At 52.3% G+C, this 27,994-nt stretch overlaps 1 protein-coding gene across 1 annotated transcript in view; it reads right to left on the minus strand.

Moving 5' to 3' along the window:
- Nucleotides 1-27,994, minus strand: part of LOC139232636 (neuroligin-4, X-linked-like) — a 223,773-nt gene that overhangs the window by 174,100 nt on the left and 21,679 nt on the right. The window contains exon 2 of the mRNA XM_070863076.1: nucleotides 24,915-25,100. Within this exon, the coding sequence (XP_070719177.1) occupies nucleotides 24,915-25,100 (186 nt within the window). The remainder of the gene's footprint in view (nucleotides 1-24,914; nucleotides 25,101-27,994) is intronic.

Here is a 27,994-nt window from a genome sequence, read left to right on the forward strand (position 1 = left end):
AATACTGACACATTCTTGGGGACCCCTGTAAACAATGACACACTCCCGGGGACCCCCGTAAATACTGACACACTCCCAGGGACCCCCTGTAAATACTGACACACTCCCGGGGACCCCCTGTAAATACTGACACACTCCGGGGTTCCCCTGTAAATACTGACACACTCCTGGGGATCTCCTGTAAATACTGATACACATCCGGGGACCCCCTGTAAATAATGACACATTCTTGGGGACCCCTGTAAACAATGACACACTCCCGGGGACCCCCGTAAATACTGACACACTCCCAGGGACCCCCTGTAAATACTGACACACTCCCGGTGACCCCCTGTAAATACTGACACACTCCTGGGGACCACCTGTAAATACTGACACACTCCCGGGGACCTCCTGTAAATACTGACACATTCCCGGAGACCCCCTGTAAATACTGACACACTTCCGGCGACCCCCTGTAATTATTGACACGCTCCCAGGGAACCCCTGTAATTAATGACACACTCCCGGGGACCTCTGTAAATACTGACACACTCCCGGGCAACCCCTGTAAATACTGACACATTCCTGGGGACCCGGTTTAATTACAGACACACACCCGGGGACCCCCTGTAAATACTGACACACTCCCGGGGACACCCTGCAAATACTGACACACACCCATGGACCCCCTGTAAATACTGACACACTCCCGGGGACCCCCTGTAAATACTGACACACTCCCGGGGACCCGCTGTAAATACTGACACATTCCTGGGGTACCCCTGTAATTACTGACACGCGCACGTGGAACCCCTGTAAATACGGACACAAACCCAGGGACCCCCTCTAAATACTGACACATTCCTGGGGACACCCTGTAAATACTGACACACTCCTGGGGTCCCTCTGTAAATATTGACACACTCTCGGGGACTTCCTGTAAATACTGACACACTTCCCGGGACCCCCTGTAATTACTGACATGCTCCCGGGGAACTCCTGTAAATACGGACACACTCCGGGGACCCCCTGCAAATACTGACACACACCCGTGGACCCCCTGTAAATACTGACACACTCCCGGGGACCCCCTGTAAATACTGACACACTCCCGGGGACCCCCTGTAATTACTGATACACTATCGGGGACCGCCTGTAAATACTGACACGCACTCGGGGACCCGCTTTAAACACTGACACACTCCCGGGACCCGCTTTAAACACTGACACACTCCCGGAGTGCCGATATAAACACTGCCACACTCCCAGGGACTTCCTGTAAATACAGACACACTCACGGTGATCCCCTGTAAATACTGAGACACTCCCGGGGACCCCCTGTAAATACTGACACACTCCCGGGGACCCCCTGTAAATACTGACACACTCCCGGGGACTTCCTGCAAATACTGACCCACTTCCGGGAACTCTGTAATTACTGACACGATCCTGGAGACCTTCTATAAACACTGACACACTCCCGCGGACCCGCTTTAAACATTTACACATTCCCTGGGACCCGCTTTAAACACTGATACACGCCCGGGGATCCCTGTAAATACAGACACACTCCCGGGGACACCCTATAAACACTGCCACGCTCCCAGGGACTTCCTGTACATACTGACACACTCCCGGGGACCCCCTGTACATACTGACACACTCCTATGGACATCCTGTAAATAATGACACATTCCTGCTGAATCCTTGTAAATACTGACACACTCCGGGGTTCCCCTGTAAATACTGACACACTCCTGGGGATCTCCTGTAAATACTGATACACATCCGGGGACCCCCTGTAAATACTGACACATTCTTGGGGACCCCTGTAAACAATGACACACTCCCGGGGACCCCCGTAAATACTGACACACTCCCAGGGACCCCCTGTAAATACTGACACACTCCCGGTGACCCCCTGTAAATACTGACACACTCCTGGGGACCACCTGTAAATACTGACACACTCCCGGGGACCTCCTGTAAATACTGACACATTCCCGGAGACCTCCTGTAAATACTGACACACTTCCGGCGACCCCCTGTAATTATTGACACGCTCCCAGGGAACCCCTGTAAATAATGACACACTCCCGGGGACATCTGTAAATACTGACACACTCCCGGGCACCCCCTGTAAATACTGACACATTCCTGGGGACCCGGTTTAAATACAGACACACTCCCGGGGACCCCCTGTAAATACTGACACACTCCCGGGGACACCCTGCAAATACTGACACACACCCATGGACCCCCTGTAAATACTGACACACTCCCGGGGACCCCCTGTAAATACTGACACACTCCCGGGGACCCGCTGTAAATACTGACACATTCCTGGGGTACCCCTGTAATTACTGACACGCGCACGTGGAACCCCTGTAAATACTGACACACTCCCGGGGACTCCCTGTAAATACTGACACATTCCCGGGGACTCCCTGTAAATACTGACACACTCCCGGGGACCCCCTGTAAATACTGACACACTGCCCGGGGATACCCTGTAAATACTGACACACTGCCCGGGGACCCCCTGTAAATACTGACACACTCCCGGGGACCCCCTGTAAATACTGACACACTCCCGGGGACCCCCTGTAAATACTGACACACTGCCCGGGGACTTCCTGTAAATACTGACCCACTTCCGGGGACCCCCTGTAATTACTGATACGCTATCGGGGACCGCCTGTAAATACTGACACGCACTCGGGGACCCGCTTTAAACACTGACACACTCCCGGGACCCGCTTTAAACACTGACACACTCCCAGAGTGCCCATATAAACACTGCCACACTCCCAGGGACTTCCTGTAAATACAGACACACTCACGGTGATCCCCTGTAAATACTGAGACACTCCCGGGGACCCCCTGTAAATACTGACACACTCCCGGGGATTTCCTGCAAATACTGACCCACTTCTGGGAACTCTGTAATTACTGACACGATCCTGGAGACCTTCTGTAAACACTGACACACTCCCGCGGACCCGCTTTAAACATTTACACACTCCCTGGGACCCGCTTTAAACACTGATACACGCCCGGGGATCCCTATAAATACAGACACACTCCCGGGGACACCCTATAAACACTGCCACGCTCCCAGGGACTTCCTTTACATACTGACACACTCCTGGGGACATCCTGTAAATAATGACACATTCCTGCTGAATCCTTGCAAATACTGACACACTCCGGGGTTCCCCTGTAAATACTGACACACTCCTGGGGATCTCCTGTAAATACTGATACACATCCGGGGACCCCCTGTAAATACTGACACATTCTTGGGGACCCCTGTAAACAATGACACACTCCCGGGGACCCCCGTAAATACTGACACACTCCCGGGGACCCCCTGTAAATACTGACACACTCCCGGTGACTCCCTGTAAATACTGACACACTCCTGGGGACCACCTGTAAATACTGACACACTCCCGGAGACCTCCTGTAAATACTGATACTCTTCCGGCGACCGCCTATAATTACTGACACGCTCCCAGGGAACCCCTGTAAATACTGACACACTCCCGGGGACCCCCTGTAAATACTGACACACTCCCGGGGACCCCCTGTAAATAATGACACACTCCTGGGGACCCCAATAAATACTGACACACGCCCGGGGACCCCCTGTAAATACTGACACAGTCCTGGGGACCAACTGTAAATACTGGCACACTCCCGGGGACCTCCTGTAAATACTGATACTCTTCCGGCGACCCCCTGTAATTACTGACACGCTCCCAGGGAATCCCTGAAAATACTGACACACTTCCGGGGACCCCCTGTAAATACTGACACGCTCCCGGGGACCCCCGTAAATACTGACACATTCCTGGGGACCCCCTGTAAATACTGACACTCTCCCGGGGACCCCCATAAATACTGACACATTTCTGGGGACCCCCTGTAAATACTGACACACTCCCGGTGACCCCCTGTTAATTCTGACACACGTCCGGGGACCCCCTGTGAATACAGACACACTCCCGGGGACCTCCTGTAAATACTGACACATTCCCGGAGTCCCCCTGTAAATACTGACACACTTCCGGCGACCCCCTGTAATTATTGACACGCTCCCGGGGAACCCCTGTAAATAATGACACACTCCCGGGGACCCCCGTAAATACTGACACACTCCCGCGCACCCTCTGTAAATACTGACACATTCCTGGGGACCCGGTTTAAATACAGACACACTCCCGGGGACCCCCTATAAATACTGACACACTCCCGGGGACACCCTGCAAATACTGACACAAACCCAGGGACCCCCTTTAAATACTGACACATTCCTGGGGACACCCTGTAAATACTGACACACTGCCCGGGGATACCCTGTAAATACTGACACACTTCCGGGAACTCTGTAATTACTGATACGCTACCGGGGACCTCCTGTAAATACTGACACGCACTCGGGGACCCGCTTTAAACACTGACACACTCCCGGGACCCGCTTTAAACACTGACACACTCCCGGAGTGCCCATATAAACACTGCCACACTCCCAGGGACTTCCTGTAAATACAGACACACTCACGGTGATCCCCTGTAAATACTGAGACACTCCCGGGGACCCCCTGTAAATACTGACACACTCCCGGGGACTTCCTGCAAATACTGACCCACTTCTGGGAACTCTGTAATTACTGACACGATCCTGGAGACCTTCTGTAAACACTGACACACTCCCGCGGACCCGCTTTAAACATTTACACACTCCCTGGGACCCGCTTTAAACAGTGATACACGCCCGGGGATCCCTGTAAATACAGACACACTCCCGGGGACATCCTATAAACACTGCCACGCTCCCAGGGACTTCCTTTACATACTGACACACTCCTGGGGATATCCTGTAAATAATGACACATTCCTGCTGAATCCTTGCAAATACTGACACACTCCGGGGTTCCCCTGTAAATACTGACACACTCCTGGGGATCTCCTGTAAATACTGATACACATCCGGGGACCCCCTGTAAATACTGACACATTCTTGGGGACCCCTGTAAACAATGACACACTCCCGGGGACCCCCGTAAATACTGACACACTCCCGGGGACCCCCTGTAAATACTGACACACTCCCGGTGACTCCCTGTAAATACTGACACACTCCTGGGGACCACCTGTAAATACTGACACACTCCCGGAGACCTCCTGTAAATACTGATACTCTTCCGGCGACCGCCTGTAAATACTGACACACTCCCGGGGACCCCCTGTAAATACTGACACACTCCCGGGGACCCCCTGTAAATAATGACACACTCCTGGGGACCCCAATAAATACTGACACACGCCCGGGGACCCCCTGTAAATACTGACACAGTCCTGGGGACCAACTGTAAATACTGGCACACTCCCGGGGACCACCTGTAAATACTGATACTCTTCCGGCGACCCCCTGTAATTACTGACACGCTCCCAGGGAATCCCTGTAAATACTGACACACTCCCGGGGACCCCCTGTAAATACTGACACGCTCCCGGGGACCCCCGTAAATACTGACACATTCCTGGGGACCCCCTGTAAATACTGACACTCTCCCGGGGACCCCCATAAATACTGACACATTTCTGGGGACCCCCTGTAAATACTGACACACTCCCGGTGACCCCCTGTTAATTCTGACACACGTCCGGGGACCCCCTGTGAATACTGACACACTCCCGGGGACCTCCTGTAAATACGGACACATTCCCGGAGTCCCCCTGTAAATACTGACACACTTCCGGCGACCCCCTGTAATTATTGACACGCTCCCGGGGAACCCCTGTAAATAATGACACACTCCCGGGGACCCCCGTAAATACTGACACACTCCCGCGCACCCCCTGTAAATACTGACACATTCCTGGGGACCCGGTTTAAATACAGACACACTCCCGGGGACCCCCTATAAATACTGACACACTCCCGGGGACACCCTGCAAATACTGACACAAACCCAGGGACCCCCTTTAAATACTGACACATTCCTGGGGACACCCTGTAAATACTGACACACTCCTGGGGTCCCTCTGTAAATATTGACACACTCTCGGGGAATTCCTGTAAATACTGACACACTTCCCGGGACCCCCTGTAATTATTGACATGCTCCCGGGGAACTCCTGTAAATACGGACACACTCCGGGGACCCCCTGCAAATACTGACACACACCCATGGACCCCCTGTAAATACTGACATATTCCCGGGGACTCCCTGTAAATACTGACACACTCCCAGGGACCCCCTGTAAATACTGACACACTGCCCGGGGATACCCTGTAAATACTGACACACTGCCCGGGAACCCCCTGTAAATACTGACACACTCCCGGGGACCCCCTGTAAATACTGACACACTCCCGGGGACACCCTGCAAATACTGACACACTGCCCGGGGACTTCCTGTAAATATTGACCCACTTCCTGGGACCCCCTGTAAATACTGACGCACTCCCGGGGACACCCTGCAAATACTGACACAAACCCAGGGACCCCCTTTAAATACTGACACATTCCTGGGGACACCCTGTAAATACTGAGACACTCCTGGGGTCCCTCTGTAAATATTGACACACTCTCGGGGATTTCCTGTAAATAGTGACACACTTCCCGGGACACCCTGTAATTACTGACATGCTCCCGGGGAACTCCTGTAAATACGGACACACTCCGGGGACTCCCTGCAAATACTGACACACACCCATGGACCCCCTGTAAATACTGACACACTCCCGGGGACCCCCTGTAAATACTGACACACTCTCGGGGACCCGCTGTAAATACTGACACATTCCTGGGGTACCCCTGTAATTACTGACACGGGCACGTGGAACCCCTGTAAATACGGACACACTCCCGGGGACTCCCTGTAAATACTGACACACTCCCGGGGACTCACTGTAAATACTGACACATTCCCGGGGACTCCCTGTAAATACTGACACACTCCCAGGGACCCCCTGTAAATACTGATACACTGCCCGGGAACCCCCTGCAAATAGTGACACATTCCCGGGGAGCCCCTTTAAATACAGACACACTCCCGGGGACTCCCTGTAAATACTGACACACTCCCGGGGACCCCCTGTCAATAATGAAAAACACCCGGGGACCCCCTGTAAATATTAGGCTGATTCCGGAGATGAGGGGGTTACCTTATGATGATAGATTGAATAGACTGGGTCTTTACTCGTTGGAGTTCAGAAGGATGAGGGGTGATCTTATAGAAACATTTAAAATCATGAAAGGGATAGACAAGATAGAGGCAGAGAGGTTGTTTCCACTGGTCGGGGAGACTAGAACTAGGGGGCACAGCCTCAAAATACCGGAGAGCCAATTTAAAACCGAGTTGAGAAGGAATTTCTTCTCCCAAAGGGTTGTGAATCTGTGGAATTCTCTGCCCAAGGAAGCAGTTGAGGCTAGTTCATTGAATGTATTCAAATCACAGATAGATAGATTTTTAACCAATAAGGGAATTAAGGGTTATGGGGAGAGGGCGGGAAAGTGGAGCTGAGTCCACGGCCAGATCAGCCATGATCTTGTTGAATGGCGGAGCAGGCTCGAGGGGCTAGATGGCCTACACCTGTTCCTAATTCTTCTGTTCTTATGTTCTTATGTAGTTATATTGACACACTTCCGTGGACCCCCTGTAAATACCGACACACTCCCGGGGACCCCCTGAAAACACTGACAGACTCCCGATGACCCCCTATAAATAGTGACACACTCCTGGTGACATCCTGTAAATACAGTCACACTCCCGGGGAGCCCCTGCAAATACTGACACACTCCCGGGGACCCCCTGTAAATACTGACACACTCCCGGGGACGCCCTGTAAATACTGACGCACTCCCGGGGACCCCCTGTAAATACTGACGCACTCCCGGGGACCCCCTGTAAATACTGAAACACTCCTGGGGTCCCTCTGTAAATATTGACACACTCTCGGGGACCTCCTGTCAATACTGACACATTCCTGGGGACCCCCTGTAATTACTGACACGCGCACGTGGAACCCCTGTAAATACGGATACACTCCCGGGGTCCCCTGTAAATATTGACACACTCCTGAGGATCCCCTGTAAATAATGACACACACCCGGGCACCTCCTGTAAATACTGACATATTCGTGGGGCCCCCTGTAAATACAGACACACTCCCGGGGAGCCCCTGTAACTACTGACACACCCCCGGGGAGCCCCTGTAACTACTAACATACTCCCAGGATCCCCTGTAAATACTGACACACCCCCGGGGACCCACTGTAAATACTGACACACTCCCGGGGACCCCCGTAAATACTGACACATTCCTGGGGACCCCCTGTAAACACTGACACACTCCCGGGGACCCCCGTAAATACTGACACATTCCTGGGGATCCCCTGTAAATACTGACACACTCCCGGGGAGCCCCTTTAAATACTGACACATTCCTGGGGATCCCCTGTAAACACTGACACACTCCCGGGGATCCCCGTAAGTAATGACATGCTCCCGGGGAACCCCTGTAAATACAGACACACTCCCGGGGACCCGCTGTAAATACTGACACACTCCCGGGGAACCCCGTAAATAATGACACACTCACAGGGACTTCCTGTACATACTGACACACTCCCGGGGATCCCCTGTAAATACTGACACACTCCCAGGGACTTCCTGTAGATACTGACACGCTCCTGGGAACCCTCTGTAAATACTGACACACTCCCGGTGATCCCCTGTTAATACTGACACACTCCCGGGGACCCCCTGTAAATACAGACACACTCCCGGGGACCCCCTGTAAATACTGACACACTCCCGGGGACCCCCTGTAAATAGTGACACATTCCTGGGGACCCCCTGTAAATAGTGACACACTCCCGGGGAGCCCCTTTAAATACTGACACACTCCTAGGGATCCCCTGTAAATAATGACGCACACCTGGGCACCTCCTGTGAATACTGACATATTCATAGGACCCCCTGTCAATACTGACACATTTCTGGGGACCTCCTGTAAATACTGACACGCTCCCCGGGGACCTCCAGTAATTACTGACACGCTACCGGGGAACCCTGTAAATACTGACACACTCCCGGGGACCCGCTGTAAATATCGACACACTCGCGGGGACATCATGTAAATACTGACACACTCACGGGGACACCCTGTAAATACTGACACACTCCCGAGGAACCCCTGTAAATACGGACACACTCCCGGGGACACCCTGTAAATACTGACACACTCTTGGGGACCCCCTGTAAATACTGACACACTCCCGGGGACTCCCTGTAAATACTGACACACTCCCGGGGACACCCTGTAATACTGAACACTCCCGAGGACCCCCTGTAAATACTGACACACTCCCGGGGACCCCCTGTAAATACTGACACACTCCCGGGGACACCCTGTAATACTGACACACTCCCGAGGACCCCCTGTAAATACTGACACACTCCCGGGGACCCCCTGTAAATACTGACACACTCCTGGGGACCCCCTGTAAATACTGACACACACCTGGGGACCCCCTGTAAAAACTGACACACTCCCGAGGACAACCTGTAAATAGTGAATCACTCCCAGGAACCTCCTGTAAATAATGGCACACTCTTGAGGAACCCCTGTAAATACTGACACACTCCCGGGAACACCCTGTAATACTGACACACTCCCGGGGACCCCCTGTAAATACTGACACACTCCCGGGGACACCCTGTAAATACTGACACACTCCCGGGGATCTCCTGTAAATACTGACACACTTCCGCGGACCCCCTGTAATTACTGACACGCGCACGTAGGAACCCCTGTAAATACGGACACACTCCCGGGGCCGACCTGTAGATACTGACACACACCCGGGGATGCCCTGTAAATAATGACACACTCCCGGAGATCCCCTGAAAATACTGATACACACCTGGGGACCCCTTACAAATAGTGACACACTCCCGGGGACCCCCTGTAAATACTGACACACTCCCGGGGACCCCCTGTAAATAATGACACACTCCTGGGGACCCCCTGTAAATACTGACACACTCCCGTGGAACCCTTTAAATACTGACACACTCCCGGGGACACCCTGTAAATACTGACACACTCCCCGGGGACCCCCTGTAAATACTGACACATTCCTGAGGTACTCCTGTAAATACTGACAAACTCCGGGGATCCCCTGTAAATACTGACAGACTTCTGCGGATCCTCTGTAATTAATGACAGATGCCCGGACACTTCCTGTAAATACTGACATATTCATGGGACCACCTTTAAATAGAGACACACTCCTGGGGACCTCCTGTAAATACTGACGCACTCCCGGGGACCCCCTGTCAATAGTGAAACACACCCGGGGACCCCCTGTAAATATCAGGCTGATTCCGGAGATGAGGGGGTTACCTTATGATGATAGATTGAGTAGACTGGGTCTTTACTCGTTGGAGTTCAGAAGGATGAGGGGTGATCTTATAGAAACATTTAAAATCATGAAAGGGATAGACAAGATAGAGGCAGAGAGGTTGTTTCCACTGGTCGGGGAGACTAGAACTAGGGGGCACAGCCTCAAAATACCGGGGAGCCAATTTAAAACCGAGTTAAGAAGGAATTTCTTCTCCCAAGGGTTGTGAATCTGTGGAATTCTCTGCCCAAGGAAGCAGTTGAGGCTAGCTCATTGAATGTATTCAAATCACAGATAGATAGATTTTTAACCAATAAGGGAATTAAGGGTTACGGGGAGAGGGCGGGAAAGTGGAGCTGAGTCCACGGCCAGATCAGCCATGATCTTGTTGAATGGCGGAGCAGGCTCGAGGGGCTAGATGGCCTACACCTGTTCCTAATTCTTATGTTCTTATGTAGTTATATTGACACACTCCCGTGGACCCCCTGTAAATACCGACACACTCCCGGGGACCCCCTGAAAACACTGACACACTCCCGATGACCCCCTATAAATAGTGACACACTCCTGGTGACATCCTGTAAATACAGTCACACTCCCGGGGAGCCCCTGCAAATACTGACACACTCCCGGGGACCCCCTGTAAATAGTGACACACTCCTGGTGACATCCTGTAAATACAGACACACTCCCGGGGAGCCCCTGCAAATACTGACACACTCCCGGGGACTCCCTGTAAATACTGACACACTCCCGGGGACGCCCTGTAAATACTGACGCACTCCCGAGGACCCCCTGTAAATACTGACACACTCCCGGGGATCTCCTGTAAATACTGACACACTTCCGCGGACCCCCTGTAATTACTGACACGCGCACGTAGGAACCCCTGTAAACACTGACACACTCCCGGGGACACACTGTTAATACTGACACACTCCCGAGGACCCCCTGTAAATACTGACACACTCCCAGGGACCCCCTGTAAATATTGACACACTCCCAGGGACCCCCTGTAAATACTGACACACTCCCGGGGACCCCCTGTAAATACTGACACACTCCCGGGGACCTCCTGTAAATACGGACTCGCTCCCGAGGACCTCCTGTAAATACTGACACACTCCCAGGGATCTCCTGTAAATACATGAACACTCCCCGGGGACTTCCTGTAAATACTGACACACACCTGCGGACCTCCTGTAAATACTGACACACTCCCGGGAACCTCCTATAAATAATGACACTTTCCCGTGGAACCCTTTAAATACTGATGCACTCCCGGTGACGGAAGACGCAATGCTCCCCATGCCCCATGTGATTTATCTCCTGGGTCGGCTCAGAGCGGGCGGGGGGCGGGGGGGTGGGTCACTCAATCATTCCTGGAGACTCCGGGACCAGCGTGGAGGGCCGGCAAAGCCTATTTGTTCGGTTAGAACTGCTCGGACTTGAGCGGAGCTCAGTCACACATCTCCCAGTGTCGCCAAGACGACCCCCTTTTGACTCAAGCGTTTGGAGGCACAAAGAGAAGACTTTGACGCTGGAACAAAAGAGGGTTAAGCAAGGACAAGCGGGCAAGCATTCCCCCCCCCCCCCACGTCACCGCGCGCAGAGCACGTTACCTTCGGAAGTCACATGATCAAAGAGGCGCTCAACACTCAGAAACGTCTGATTTGGACCCTGGTGCGTTATTTTTTTTTGACAATTTTGGATCGTGCATGCGAGAGAGGTAAAACCAGTTTAAGCGGGAGATATGGCTTGCTCGGGATAGACTCCCATCTATCAGTCAGACCAACATTTCCCCTCAATCAGGGACAGGGAAATCTCCTTCATCCCTGGACATGTGAACCTTAGGCAATGCTTTAGCTCGCTCCCTATTCAAACGCTGTTGGCTTGGCACTCCACACGCAAGCCTGGGCTCTCTTTGCGCTCTGGGAACGAGGAGGCCGAGAGGTGACCTCATAGAGCCATTTAGGACCTGGACAGACAGGAAGCTAAGAGTGGGGAATAAACGGGTCCTTTTTCAGAACGGCAGGCAGTGACTAGTGGGGTGCCGCAGGGCTCAGTGCTGGGACCCCAGCTATTTACAATCTACATCAATGATTTAGATGAAGGAATTGAGTGCAATATCTCCAAGTTTGCAGATGACACTAAGCTGGGTGGCGGTGTGAGCTGTGAGGAGGACGCTAAGAGGCTGCAGGTTTACTTGGCCAGGTTAGGTGAGTGGACAAATTCATGGCAGATGCAGTATAATGTGGATAAATGTGAGGTGATCCACTTTGGTGTCAAAAACAGATAGGCAGATTATTATCTGAATGGTGACAGATTAATAAAAGGGGAGGTGCCACGAGACCTGGGTGTCATGGTACATCAGTCACCGAAGGTAGGCATGCAGGTACAGCAGGCAGTGAAGAAAGCAAATGGCATGCTGGCCTTCAGAGCGAGAGGATTTGAGTATAGGAGCAGGGAGATCTTACTGCAGTTGTACAGGGCCTTGGTGAGACCACATCATGAGTATTGGGTGCAGTTTTGGTCTCCTAATCTGAGGAAGGACATTCTTGCTATTGAGGGAGTGCAGCGAAGGTTCACCAGACTGATTCCTGGGATGGCGGGACCGACATATGAAGAAAGACTAGATCGACTAGGCTTATACTCACTGGAATTTAGGAGAATGAGAGGGGATCTCATAGAAACATATAAAATTCTGACGGGTTTAGACAGGTTAGATGCAGGAAGAATGTTCCCGATGTTGGGGAAGTCCAGAACCAGGGGTCACAGTCTAAGGATAAGGGGTAAGCCATTTAGGACTGAGATGAGGAGAAACTTCTTCACCCAGAGAGTGGTGAACCTGTGGAATTCTCTACCACAGAAAGTTGTTGAGGCCAATTCACTAAATATATTCAAAAAGGAGTTAGATGTAGTCCTTACTATTAGGGGGATCAAGGGGTATGGTGAGAAAGCAGGAATGGGGTACTGAGGTTGCATGTTCAGCCATGAACTCATTGAATGGCGGTGCAGGCTCGAAGGGCCGAATGGGACAGTGTAGAGGGAGCTTTACTCTGTATTTAACCTGTGCTTAACCTACCCTGGGAGTATTTGATGGGACTGTGTAGAGGGAGCTTTTTCTCTGTATCTAACCCAGGCTGTACCTGCCATGGGAATGTTCGATAGGAAAGTGTAGAGGGAACATTACTCTGTATTTAACCTGTGCTTAACCTACCCTGGGAGTATTTGATGGGACTGTGTAGAGGGAGCTTTTTCTCTGTATCTAACCCCGTTCTGTACCTGCCTTGGGAGTGTTAGATGGGAGAGTGTAGAGGGAGCTTTTTCTCTGTATCTAACCCCGTGCTGTACCTGTCTTGGGAGTATTTGATGGGACTGTGTAGAGGGAGCTTTTTCTTTGTATCTAACCCCGTGCTGTACCTGTCTTGGGAGTGTTCGATGGGACTGTGTAGAGGGAGCTTTACTCTGTAGCTAACCCCGTGCTGTACCTGCGCTGGGAGTGTTACACAGGGGTCACAGTCTAAGGATAAGGGGTAAGCCATTTAGGACCGAGATGAGGAGAAACTTTTTCACTCAGAGAATTGTGAACCTGTGGAATTCTCTACCACAGAAAGTTGTTGAGGCCAGTTCGTTAGATATATTCAAGAAGGTGTTAGATGTGGCCCTTTTGGCTAAAGGGATCAAGGGGTATGGAGATAAAGCAGGAATGGGGTACAGAGGTTGCATGATCAGCCATGATCATATTGAATGGTGGTGCAGGTTCGAAGGGCCGAATGGCCTACTCCTGCACCTATTTTCTATGGTTCTATGTTTACAAGTATGAAGGGGTTTCCACGGGGATAGACGCAGAGAAGATGTTTCCTCTTGTGAAGGAGACCAAACACTAGGGGGTCCATCAATATATAAGGTGCACACTAATAAATCCAATATGGATTACCAGGGGAAACGTCTTGACCCAGAGAGAAAGAAAGAGAGAAAGAAGAAAGACTTGCATTTATATAGCGCCTTTCACAACCATCAGACGTCCCAAAGCGCTTTACAGCCAATGCAGTACTTTTGGAGTGTGGTCACTGTTGTAATGAGTGGTGAGAATGTGGAACTCACTACCACAGGGAATGGTTGAGGCGAATAGTATCGATGCATTTAAGGGGAGGCTTATGGGATCTTGGACTTCATAGTTAGAGTACAAGAGTGTGGAAGTGATGATGAACCTGTATAAAGCACAGGTTCGGCCTCAACTGGAGTATTGTGTCCAATTCTGGGCACCGCACTTTAGGCAGGATGTGAAGGCCTTAGAGAGGGTGCGGAGGAGATCGACGAGATTGGTTCCAGGGATGAGGGACTTCAGTGATGGGGATAGACTGGAGAAGCTGGGGTTGTTCCCCTGGGAGCAGAGAAGGTTGAGAGGAGATTTGATCGAGATGTTCAAAATCAGGAGGGGCCTGGACAGAGTAGATCGAGAGAAACTGTTCCCATTGGTGGAAGGGTCATGAACCAGAGGACACAGATTTAAGGCGATTGGTAGAAAAACCAAAGGCAACATGAGGGAAAACGTTTTTACGCAGCGAGTGGTTAGGATCTGGAATGCGCTGCCCGAGAGGGCGGTGGAGGCAGACTCAATCGCGGCTTTCAAAAGGGAGTTGGATAAGTACCTGAAGGAATGAGGTTTTGCAGGGCTCCGGGGAAAGGGCGGGGGAGTGGGACTGGCTGAGGTGCTCTTGCAGAGAGCCGGCATGGGTTCGACGGGCCCAATGGCCTCGTTCTGTGCTGTGACCGGTCTGTGATTCTAAGCAGATAACCAAAAGCTTGATCAAAGAGGTCGGACCTAAGGAGGCGGAGAAGTTTGAGCGAATTCCAGAGCTTGGGGCTCAGGCAGCTTAAGGCATGGCTGTCCAATGGTGGAGCAATGGAACTCGGTGATGCTCAAGGGACCCAGAAAAGGAAGAGCACACATTTGAGGGTTGTGGGGCTGGAGGAGGTTACAGAGATAGGGAGGAGCGAGGGCCATGGAGGGATTGGAAATCAAGGTGTTCCTTAACCGGGAGCCAGTGTGGATCAGCGAGCACAGGGGGTGATGGGTGAGCAGGACTCGGTGCGAGATAGGACACAGGGCAGCGAGCACAGGGGGTGATGGGTGAGTGGGACTCGGTGCGAGTTAGGACACGGGGCAGCGAGCACAGGGGGTGATGGGTGAGCAGGACTCGGTGCGAGTTAGGACATGGGGCAGCACAGTGGGTGATGGGTGAGCGGGACTCGGTGCGAGTTAGGACACGGGGCAGCGAGCACAGGGGGTGATGGGTGAGCAGGACTCGGTGCGAGTTAGGACACGGGGCAGCGAGCACAGTGGGTGATGGGTGAGCGGGACTTGGTGCGAGTTAGGACACGGGGCAGCGAGCACAGCGGGTGATGGGTGAGCGGGACTCGGTGCGAGTTAGGACACGGGGCAGCGAGCACAGGGGGTGATGGGTGAGCGGGACTCGGTGCGAGTTAGGACACGGGGTCAGTGAGCACAGGGAGTGATGGGTGAGCGGGACTCGGTGCGAGTTAGGACACGGGGTCAGTGAGCACAGGGAGTGATGGGTGAGCGGGACTTGGTGCGAGTTAGGACACGAGGCAGCCGAGTTTTGGATCACCTCTAGTTTACGTAGGGTAGAATGTGGGAGGCCGGCCAGGAGTGCGTCAAGTCTGGACATAAAAAAGGCATGGATGAGGGCTTTAGCAGCAGATGAGCTGAGGCAGGGGCAGAGACAGGCGATGTTGCGGGGGTGGAAATAGATCGAGCGAGTGGGAAAATCGGCAGCAGAGCGATTTCATTGCGAGCGAAGTGTGAGGTCATCCACTTTGCACCCAAGAAAATAGCATAAACGGTGAGATAAGGAGAAATTGTGGAGGAGAAGGGAGATTATCGAGCCCAGGTCCACAAATCATTTAAAGCTCGTGGACAGGAACAAAAAAAGCAACTCAAAAGGACTATGGAACGTTGGCCATTATCACGGGGGCTGCAATACAAAGGGTGGAAGTTACGCTACGGTTATATAAAACTCTGGTCAGATCCCCATCGGGAGTGACTGTGTTCAGTCCTGTGCCCCACCCCTCGGGGAGGGTATATTGGCCTCCGAGGGGGAGCAGCGCAGATTCACCAGAGCGATACCCGGGGCTGAAGGGGTTAAATGACGAAGAGAGGTCGCACAGACTGGGCTTGTGCAGAAGGTTGAAGGGCGATCTAGGGTGGTTAAGATGATTAACGGAATCGATAGGGTGGATAGAGAAAAATTATCTGCTCTGGTAGGGGAGTCCAGAACAAGGGGGCGTCACCTTAAAATTAGAGCCAGGCTGTTCAGGGGTGAAATCAATATTTACATTGGAGTGTACAAGACAGTGATGCATAGATTTTTATTGGGTAAGGGTATCAACTGTATGGAGCAAAGGAGGGTAGATGGAGTTGAGATACAGATTAGCCATGATCTAATTGAATGGCAGAACAAATCGAGGGGCTGAATGGCCGCCTCCTGTTCCGATGTACACACACACACATACACGCGCACACGTGCGCACATACACGCGCATACGCGCTCACTCACTGGTGCGCGCGCGCGCACACACACACACGCACTTAAGCACACACACACACGGACACGCGTACGAACACACGTGCACACACACATACACACGTGCACACACAGACACACACGAACATGCGTACACACGCACGGACACATATGCACACATACAGACACACGTGCACACACACCAACATGTGCGCACACAGACACGAACATGCAGACACACAGACAGCATACACACACATGAACGCATCGACACACATGAACATGCGTAGACATACGCACAAACACACACACGCACACAAACACGTGTGCACACATATACACAGGCACCCGGACACACACAAACACGCACACACACACATTAGCACGAGTACATGCACACGAACATGTGTAGAGACGCATGAACACGAGTACACACAAACACGCGCACACACATTAACACGTGTACACATACACAAACACGCACAAAAACACACACATGAGCTCGCATACACACACATACAAACTATGATCCATCAGGAAGGGGAGAGTCATGGTGAATATTCCGAATTCGAATTGCCGCAGGTTATGAGACTGCAGCACCATCCAATACAGAGTAGACAAAGTTCAGCCTTTTCGACTGAAATCAATGCAAGATGTAAGAGACTGGTCTGATTGCGGTTACTGATAGCAGCAAGGACACAGCGTAGCTCAACCAACATCTCACATTTCACTGCGATCTTTCAGGACTTTGTGATGAGCTGGTTGTTATTCTGTGTTCTTGCAACGGTAGGGAGCGGGGATTTCAGCAGATCAGGCTACTGGGACAGTGCTCAATGATAATCAGACCTGGGGTCTGGGGGACCCTCTGTAAATACTGACACACTCCCGAGGTCCCCCTGTAAATACTGACACACTCCCGGGGACCCCCTGTAAATACTGACACACTTCCGGGGACCCCCTGTAAATACTGACACACTCCCGGGGACCCCCTGTAAATACTGACTCACTCCCGGGGACCCCCTGTAAATACTGACACACTCCCGGGGACCCCCTGTAAATACTGATACACTTCCGGGGACCCCCTGTAAATACTGACACACTCCCGGGGACCCCCTGTAAATACTGACTCACTCCCGGGGACCCCCTGTAAATACTGACTCACTCCCGGGGACCCCCTGTAAATACTGACACACTCCCGAGGTCCCCCTGTAAATACTGACACACTCCCGGGGACCCCCTGTAAATACTGACACACTCCTGGGGATCTCCTGTAAATACTGACACACTCCTGGGGAACCCCTGTAAATACTGACACACTCCCGGGGACCCCCTGTAAATACTGACACGCTCCCGAGGATCTCCTGTAAATACTGACACACTCCTGGGGATCTTCTGTAAATACTGACACACTCCCGGGGACCCCGTGTAAATAATGACACACTCCCGGGGACCCCCTGTAAATACTGACACATGCCTGGGGACCTCCTGTAAATACCATCACACTCCCTGGGACCCCCTGTGAATACTGACACACTCCCGGGGACCCCCTGTAAATACTGACACACTCCTGGGGACCTCCTGTAAATCCCATCACACTCCCTGGGACCCCCTGTAAATACTGACACACTCCCGGGGACCCCCTGTAAATACCGTCACACTCCCGGGGACCCCCTGTAAATACTGACACACTCCCGGGGACCCCCTGTAAATACTGACACACTCCTGGGGACCCCCTGTAAATACTGACACACTCCCTGGGACCCCCTGTCAATACTGACACACTCCCGGGGACCCCCTGTCAATACTGACACACTCCCGGGGACCCCCTGTCAATACTGACACATTCCCGGGGACCCCCTGTCAATACTGACACATTCCCGGGGAGCTAGGTTTCCAAACCCTCCACGATTGTTCTTCAGTCGAAAGAAATGAAACCCTCAATCTCGAGGGCACTGCTGGCGAGCGATGTCTCAAGAGCAAAATCACAGAGGCAGGAAAATATCGTGTGTGTTTTTTTAAAATATAAAATAATTCGTTGAACTCTTGTTTTTTTAGTTGGAAAAATATTGGCAGTGGGGAAAAGGAGGCTGTTTGCCGAGTGTCAAGAGTTGAGCAATCAGGTGACGAAGAGCCTGGTTGGCTTTCCGATTGGCCGTGGGAGGGCGGGTCACCACGAGGTTGGACCTCTGGAGCGACCAATGGCGGAAACGTGGGGGTGGGGGGTGGGGGGGGTGGGAGAGGTGGTTGGAGATTAAGTTATGCGGCCTCCAACCGTCTGTGAGTGGTGACACACCTGCCTTCGCAAACGTGGACAGGTTTGGCACCACCATTCAGGCCTACAGCTTACAGCCACGCTTCTCAGGTAACACGCAAATGTGTAGAAGATCTTTTACAACCACAACATCCTTTATTTATACGACGCCTTTAACGTGGTAAAAGGTCCCAAGGCGCTTGAAAGCAGTGTTATATGACAAAAACAGATAAATTTGACACCGAGCCACATAAGAAGCAATTAGGGCAGGTGACCAAAAGCTTGGTCACAGAGGTCGGTTTTAAGGAGCGTCTTAATGGAGGAGAGAGAGGTAGAGAGGTGGAGAGGTTTAGGGAGGGAGTTCCAGAGCTTGGGGCCCAGGCAACAGAAGGCACAGCCACCGATGGTGGAGCGATTATAATCAGGGATGCTCAAGAGGGCAGAATTAGAGGAGCGCAGACATCTCGGGGGGTTTTGGGGCTGGAGGAGATTAGGGAGGGGGTGAGGGCCATGGAGGGATCTGTAAACAAGGATGTGAATTTTGAAATCGAGGCGTTGCTTAACTGGGAGCCAATGTAGGTCAGCGAGCACAGGGAGTGATGGGTGAGTGGGACTCGGTGCGAGTTAGGACACTGGGCAGCGAGCACAGGGGGTGATGGGTGAGCAGGACTCGGTGCGAGTTAGGACACGGGGTAGCGAGCACAGTGGGTGATGGGTGAGCGGGACTCGGTGCGAGTTAGGACACGGGGCAGCGAGCACAGGGGGTGATGGGTGAGCGGGATTTGGTGCGAGTTAAGACACGGGGCAGCGAGCACAGGGGGTGATGGGTGAGCGGGACTCGGTGCGAGTTAGGACACGGGGCAGCGAGCACAGTGGGTGATGGGTGAGCGGGACTCGGTGCGAGTTAGGACACGGGGCAGCGAGCACAGGGGGTGATGGGTGAGCGGGACTCGGTGCGAGTTAGGACACGGGGCAGCGAGCACATGGGGTGATGGGTGAGCGGGACTTGGTGCGAGTTAGGACACGGGGCAGCGAGCACAGGGGGTGATGGGTGAGCGGGACTCGGTGCGAGTTAGGACACGGGTCAGCGAGCACAGGGGGTGATGGGTGAGCGGGACTCGGTGCGAGTTAGGACACGGGGCAGCGAGCACAGGGGGTGATGGGTGAGCGGGACTCGGTGCGAGTTAGGACACGGGGTCACCGAGCACAGTGGGTGATGGGTGAGCGGGACTCGGTGCGAGTTAGGACACGGCGGCAGCCGAGTTTTGGATCACCTCTCGTTTACGTGCGGTAGAATGTGGGAGGCCAGCCAGGAGTGCCATGGAATAGTCAAGTCTAGAGGTAACAAAGGCCTGGATGAGGGTTTCAGCAGCAGAAGAGCTGAGGCAGGGGCGGAGATGGACGAATGTTACAGAGGTGGAAAAAGGCGGTTTTAGTTATGCCGCGGATATATAAAAATAGATCGCAAGAGTTTCTCTAGGTATATAAAAAGGAAATGAGTGGCTAAAGTAAATGTTGGTCCCTTAGAGGACGAGAACGGGGTATTAGTAATGGGGAACATGGAGATGGCAGAAACTCTGAACAAATATTTTGTATCAGTCTTTACGGTAGAGGACACTAACAATATTCCGACAGTGAATAGTCTAGGAGCTATGGAGAGGGAGGAACTTAACACAATCACAATCACTAAGGAGGTGGTACTCAGTAAGATAATGGGGACTAAAGACGAATAAATCCCCTGGACCTGATGGCTTGCATCCTAAGGTCTTAAGAGAAGTAGCGGCAGGGATTGTGGATGCATTGGTTGTAATTTACCAAAATTCCCTGGATTCTGGGGAGGTCCCAGCAGATTCGAAAACTGCAAATGTAATGCCCCTATTTAAAAAAGGAGGCAGACAAAAAGCAGGAAACTATAGACCAGTTAGCCTAACATCTGTGGTTGGGAAAATGTTGGAGTCCATTATTAAAGAAGCAGTAGCAGGACATTTGGAAAAGCAAAATTCAATCAGGCAGAGTCAGCATGGATTTATGAAGGGGAAGTCATGTTTGACAAATTTGCTGGAATTATTTGAGGATGTAACGAACAGGGTGGATAAAGGGGAACCAGTGGATTGGTGTATTTGGATTTCCAGAAGGCATTTGATAAGGCACCACATAAAAGGTTACTGCACAAGATAAAAGTTCACGGGGTTGGGGGTAATATATTAGCATGGATAGAGGATTGGCTAACGAACAGAAAACAGAGAGTAGGGATAAATGGTTCATTCTCGGGTTGGTAAATAGTAACTAGTGAGGTGCTGCAGGGATCAGTGCTGGGACCTCAACTATTTACAATCTATATTAACAACTTGGATGAAAGGACCGAGTGTAACGTAGCCAAGTTTGCTGACGATACAAAGATGGGAGGAAAAGCAATGTGTGAAAACACCTGCAAAAGGACATAGACAGGCTAAGTGAGTGGGCAAAAATTTTGCAGATGCAGTATAATGCTGGAAAGTGTGAGGTCATGCACTTTGTCAGAAAAAAAAATCGAAGAGCAAGTTATTATTTAAATGGAGAAAGATTGCAAAGTGCTGCAGTACAGAGGGACCTGGGGGTCCTTGTGCATGAAACACAAAAGGTTAGTATGCAGGTACAGCAAGTGATCAGGAAGGCCAATGGAATGTTGACCTTTATTGCAAAAGGGGATGGAATATAAAAGCAGGGAGGTCTTGCTACAGTTATACAGGGTATTGATGAGGTCACACCTGGAATACTGCATACAGTTTTGGTTTCCATATTTACGAAAGGATATACTTGCTTTGGAGGCAGTTCAGAGAAGGTTCACTCGGTTGATTCCGGAGATGAGGGGGTTGACTTATGATGAAAGGTTGAGTAGGTTGGGCCTCTACTCATTGGAATTCAGATGAGAGGTGATCTTATTGAAATCTATAAGATTATGAGGGGGCTTGACAAGGTGGATGCAGAGAGGATGTTTCCACTGATGGGGGAGACTAGAACTAGAGGGCATAATCTTAGAATAAGGGGCCGCCCATTTAAAACTGAGATGAGGAGAAATTTCTTCTCTCAGAGGGTTGTAAATCTGTGGAATTCGCTGCCTCAGAGAGCTGTGGAAGCCGGGACATTGAATAAATTTAAGACAGAAATAGACAGTTTCTTAATCGATAAGGGAATAAGGGGTGATGGGGAACGGGTAGGGAAATGGACCTGAGTCCATGATCGGATCAGCCATGGTCTTATTAAATGGCGGAGCAGGCTCGAGGGGCCGTATGGCCTGCTCCTGCTCCTATTTCTTATGTTCTTATATGTGTCCGGAAGCTTATTTCAGGGTCAAATATGGCTGCTAGGTTGCGAACAGTCTGGTTCCGCTTCAGACAGATGCTAGGGAGAGGGACTAGGGATCGGAGTTCGTGGCAGGGACCGAAGACAATGGCTTTGGCCTTCCCGATATTCAATCGGAGAACGTTTCTGCTCAGTTCGGTAGCTAAAGCATTGTCTGGTTCATCGCCCAGCCCTCTGTTCTTGCGGATCGAGACAGAAAGTATAGTCAGGTAAATTTTTGGGGGCTCAGAGGGTTTTTTTTTCCGGTTGTTTTTATTGACAGTAATTCCAACGGCGATTTAATCCTGACTACATTCTTTGGCAGGTCACAGACACCAGCGGGCAGGCCCAAAGCAGCTGGTTTCTATTTTGGCTTGTTTTGGTTTTTCTGTTGGGTAAGTTGAAGTCACTGGTTACCCAGAGCACCCTTACAGATACCACCACAAGTGCAAGAATGGTTTCGGCTTTTGTGCGTGCTTTTTTTTTAAAATGTTTTTTTTTGTCATCCCCTCCCGCACCCCAACCCCCGCCCTTCCCGCCTTCCACAAGAGAGAAAAAAACTTCCGTTTCTCACAAGCCAGAGGGAGAAACGTCACCCAATGAGTAGCCAACTCGTCTGACTTCGTCCCCGAAGGGGGTTTTTACTCGGAAAGCCGTTAGATAGAAGTCAGAAAAAAAATCAGTGATTCCCTTGAGAATATGTCGCGTGGTCAAATGTGTATGACTTGTCATATTAAAGGGTGACTCAGCCTTAGTTAGATTCCTGGGTAAGGTCAAAGGTCACTTGTTGCTCTGGCCAGCTCCACCCCTGCGGCCCGCAAGCGGAGGGCAAGGTTCCCGGGTCCTGTGTGTGGTGTCCTCTGGGTTTGGCAGGGGGGGGGGGGCGGAGGGGAGAGGGGAGGACCTGGGCCTTGGCACAACTCTTCCACGGGGTTTGTTTATTGACTTCTTGCAGGATCCCCGACCCCCTGACCCCCCCCCCCCCCCACCCCGCAATCCCAGCTGCTCCATTGGCCATTTTTGGGGCGGGTTCGACGAGGTTGCTAATGAAAAGTGTGAGGCCCGGCTTTTTTGCCAAGTGGTGCCCACAGTTTCAGCACTGAGGCCTGTACTCGGACACAGCCTGCGTGACCCCCAGCAACCCCCCCCACCCCCTCCACCCTCGCCCCACCCCCCAGCCAGGACAAAACGGCAGATGATGCCGATGATGTCATAATTTTTGTTGCTACACTGATGACATCACAGCAGAACAAGCCCTGCTGCTATGCCGATGACATCACCACAGAACAACCCCCGTTGCTATGCTGATGACATCACCACAGAACAACCCCTGTTGCTACGCTGATGACATCACCACAGAACAACCCCTGTTGCTATGCTGATGACATCACCACAGAACAACCCCTGTTGCTACGCTGATGACATCACCACAGAACAACCCCTGTTGCTATGCTGATGACATCACACCAGAATAACCCCTGTTGCTATGTTGATGACATCACACCAGAATAACCCCTGTTGCTATGCTGATGACGTCACAACAGAACTATCTCTGTTGCCATGCTGATGACGTCACAACTCCTGTCGCGAAGCCCATGATGTCATGACGGCTCAATCTTTGACATTGCTCCCGAGATCAGAGGGGACCAGAATTCAGGTGAGAATTCCACTCCCATTGACTAAGATCGGGACATATTTCATTCAGCTTTCGGGGAACTGACAGACCTTGGCACTAACACCGGTTCCTCACGGAAATATCGTGGGGCTCACTAAATCGGACAGTTGGGAATTTTCGCGCTCAGACTCGTTCAGAACCAGAACGCCCAGTTGCCCAACTGGAGAGTTTGAATCTGAACTGGAGGCTGTGCATGGACAGGGTAAAGTGCTCCCGGAGTAAGGGGAGGGGAGGTGGGGGGGAGAAGCTATAACAGTGCCTGGGGAACAGGGCATTGGCGCTCAGCGATGGCCTCGACATCAAAGCCCCAATTCCCCACAGGTTGGCCGGGGAATGAGGAGAAACCGTGCTGGAGGGCCCTATTTCCGGGTGACAATTCCTAACCGCACTGCCCAAGAAACTGGCAGAGAGGCCTGTTGGGCTGAACAGCCTGCTCCTGTAAACACTCTGTACAGGAAGAGCAAAGGCCTAGGAGTAGACTTCCGGCCTGGTGTAGGCCGAGGCGGCGGGGGGTGGGGGGAAGGGGGGATGAATTGCAGAGAACGGTACAGACCTGACCATGGCAGCAAGTGACCTTCGACCCCACCCGCCCTTTTCTAACCAGGGTTCAGTTTTCCCTTTAGAGGCTACGACGGCAGCATGCAGACACCAAAATTGTCAAATGGTTTGTGCCGGCTGAATACCTTTTGTTGAATTGCTCCAACGGTTACCTTCAGAATGGTGAGAGAGAATCAGGAGGTTGACGCAGGAGGCCCCCGCCCCCGATCCGAACACGGTAATTCTCATGGGGTCCCCACCGAAGTAGCCGATGTTCTCACTCAGCCACCGCAAGGCCTGAATTTGATCGAGCAGGCCATAGTTACCCTTGGCGGCCATGTCTCCTGTGCTTAAGAACCCTGCAGGGCAAAAGAAAGAGAGCGGGAATCATGGAATCATTCAGACACAGGGAACGGTTGCACAGCACATTCCGCATCGCTCAATAAATGAACAAAACAGATTAACCTGGTCGTTATCACGTTGCCCGTCGTGGGATCTTGCTGTGTGCAAAGCGGCTGCCGCGTGTCATGTACACACCTGTGAGAATACTCGTAGGCTTGTAGAGCTGTGACTGGCTTGGCCATGTCACGTGATGTTCACAAGGCTCAATAAAACCCCAGCCAGTTGGGTCTGGGTCATCCAACGATGTGGTCTCAGTTGGTCCCACGCTCCCCCCCACCCCGCCCCGTAGCCCTTGCAAAACGTATTTTCCTTCAATTGCTGATCCAACACCCTTTTGAAAGGCCACTTTAATCTGCCCCCGTGCCCCCTACCGCCGCCCTTTCAACGAAGTGAATTCCAGACCCGAAAGGATTTTCCTCACGTCGACATTGAAGGCGCTATATAAATGCAGTTTGTTGTTGTCGCCCACTCGCCGTGTTGAAAGTCCCGACTCGCCCCTGCATCTTTCTCTCCGAGGCCCTCCAACCCATGGAACAATTGGCATTTCCTTTCCCCAACGATTTTGCAAACCGTCCAATCACTACCCCCCGATCTACCTCGCCCTCCCGTCTCTCCCTTTCTGAACCCTGGAGTTCACCTGCACAGTCGCCGTGTGCCCTTCACCCTCAAGTCATGTTCTACCCGACGTAAACTCGAGGTGATCCAAATCTCGGCTGCCCCGTGTCCTAACTCGCACAGAGTCCCACTCACCCATTGCCCCCTGTGCTCGCTGACCCGTGTCCTAACTCGTACTGAGTCCCGCTCACCCATCACCCCCTGTGCTCGCTGACCCCGTGTCCTAACTCGCACCGAGTCCCGCTCACCCATCGCCCGCTGTGCTCCCTGCCCCATGTCCTAACTCGCACCGAGTCCCGCTCACCCATCGCCCGCTGTGCTCCCTGCCCCGTGTCCTAACTCGCACCGAGTCCCGCTCACTCATCGCCCGCTGTGCTCCCTGCCCCGTGTCCTAACTCGCACCGAGTCCCGCTCACCCATCGCCCTCTGTGCTCCCTGCCCCGTGTCCTAACTCGCATTGAGTCCCGCTCACCCATCACCCCCTGTGCTTGCTGCCCCGTGTCCTAACTCGCACCGAGTCCCGCTCACCCATCACCCCCTGTGCTTGCTGCCCCGTGTCCTAACTCGCACCGAGTCCCGCTCACCCATCACCCCCTGTGCTCGCTGACCCGTGTCCTAACTCGCATCGAGTCCCGCTCACCCATCACCCCCTGTGTTTGCTGACCCGTGTCCTAACTCGCACTCGAGTCCCGCTCACCCATCACCCCCTATGCTCGCTGACCTACATTGCCCCCAGGTTAAGCAACGCCTCCATTTCAAAATTCTCATCCTTGTTTACAAATCCCTCCAAGGCCCTCGCCCCTCCCTATCTCTGTAATCTCCTCCAGCCCCACAACCCCCCGAGATCTCTGCTCTCCCCTAATTCTGCCCTCTTGAGCATCCCTGATTATAATTGCTCCACCATCGGTGGCCGTGCCTTCTGTTGCCTGGGCTCCAAGCTCTGGAACTCCCTCCATAAACCTCTCTGCCTTCAAGACGCTCCTTAAAACCTCCCTCTTTGACCAAGCCTGTCCTAATTTCTTCTTATGAGGCTCGGTGTCAAAGTTATCTGTTTTGTCTCATAACACCGCTGTGATGTGCCTTGGGACTTATTACTACGTAGGCGCTATATAAATCAAAGTTGTTGTTGTTGGTGAGGATCTTGCAAGTTGACCACCCGGATTTTGGTTCTTGTGGTTAATGAATGATGATTGGACGGTGTCAGCCGTGGCTCAGTGGGCAGCACACTTGCCTCTGAGGCAGAAGGTCTTGGGTTCAAGTCCCACTCCAGGAACTTGAGCCCATAAATCCAGGCTGACACTCCCAGTGCAATGCTGAGGGAGCGCCGCACTGTCGGAGTAGCAGTACTGAGGGAGCGCCGCACTGTCGGAGGTGCCGTCTTTTGGATGAGTCGCTAAACCGAGGCCCCGTCTGCCCTCTCAGGTGGACGCAAAAAAAGATTTTTGAAGAAGAGCAGGGGAGTTCTCCCCGGTGTCCTGGGGCCAATATTTATCCTTCAATCAACATAACAAAAAACTAGATTATCTGGGTCATTATCACATTGCTGTTTGTGGGAGCTTGCTGTGTGCAAAGTGGCTGCCGCATGTAATGTATGCCGCTGTGATTATGCTCACAGGTTAGTTGAGCTGTTGCCCAGCAATTTCTGCGGTCCAGAGGAGTCCGTGTTCCATGTTTTTACGGAATGTGCGAGGTTGCAGCCCCTATTCCATTATTTGAAGGGGCTGCTCCTCAAATTCTGGCTGCACTTCAGTCCCATGTTCCTGATCTTTGGGCACCCTGTACGGAGGGGAACGGGCAGGTCCGAGGGCCTCCTCATGGGCCTGCTCCTGGGCACGGCCAAGTGGGCCATCAGCCGGTCCAGGCAGCGGGCGGTCGAGGGGGTCGTTCAGCCCGACTGCCTGCCTCTCTTCCGCGGTTACATCCGCGCCAGGGTGTCCCTGAAGATGGAGCACGTGGTGTCCGCCGGTACGCTCGCGGCCTTCCGCGAGAGGTGGGCGCCGGAGGGACTGGAGTGCATCATCACTCCCGGCAACCAAATTCTAATTTGATTTTAATGTCTAAAGTTTAATTTGTTTAAGTTGTCAGTTTTAATGCCCCCCCCCCACTTTAGCCAGGGGGTACTTGTATAATTTGTGTTCTTAGTGACCCCCCCAAAAAAACAAGGGGCACTTGAAAAGGTTTTGGAGTGTGCCACCCCCAGCCCCCCCTAATCAGGGGCCACTGATTATTAGTTTAC

The sequence above is a fragment of the Pristiophorus japonicus genome, chromosome 20 (genome assembly GCF_044704955.1).
Source record: "Pristiophorus japonicus isolate sPriJap1 chromosome 20, sPriJap1.hap1, whole genome shotgun sequence".
Lineage (NCBI taxonomy): Eukaryota > Metazoa > Chordata > Chondrichthyes > Pristiophoridae > Pristiophorus > Pristiophorus japonicus.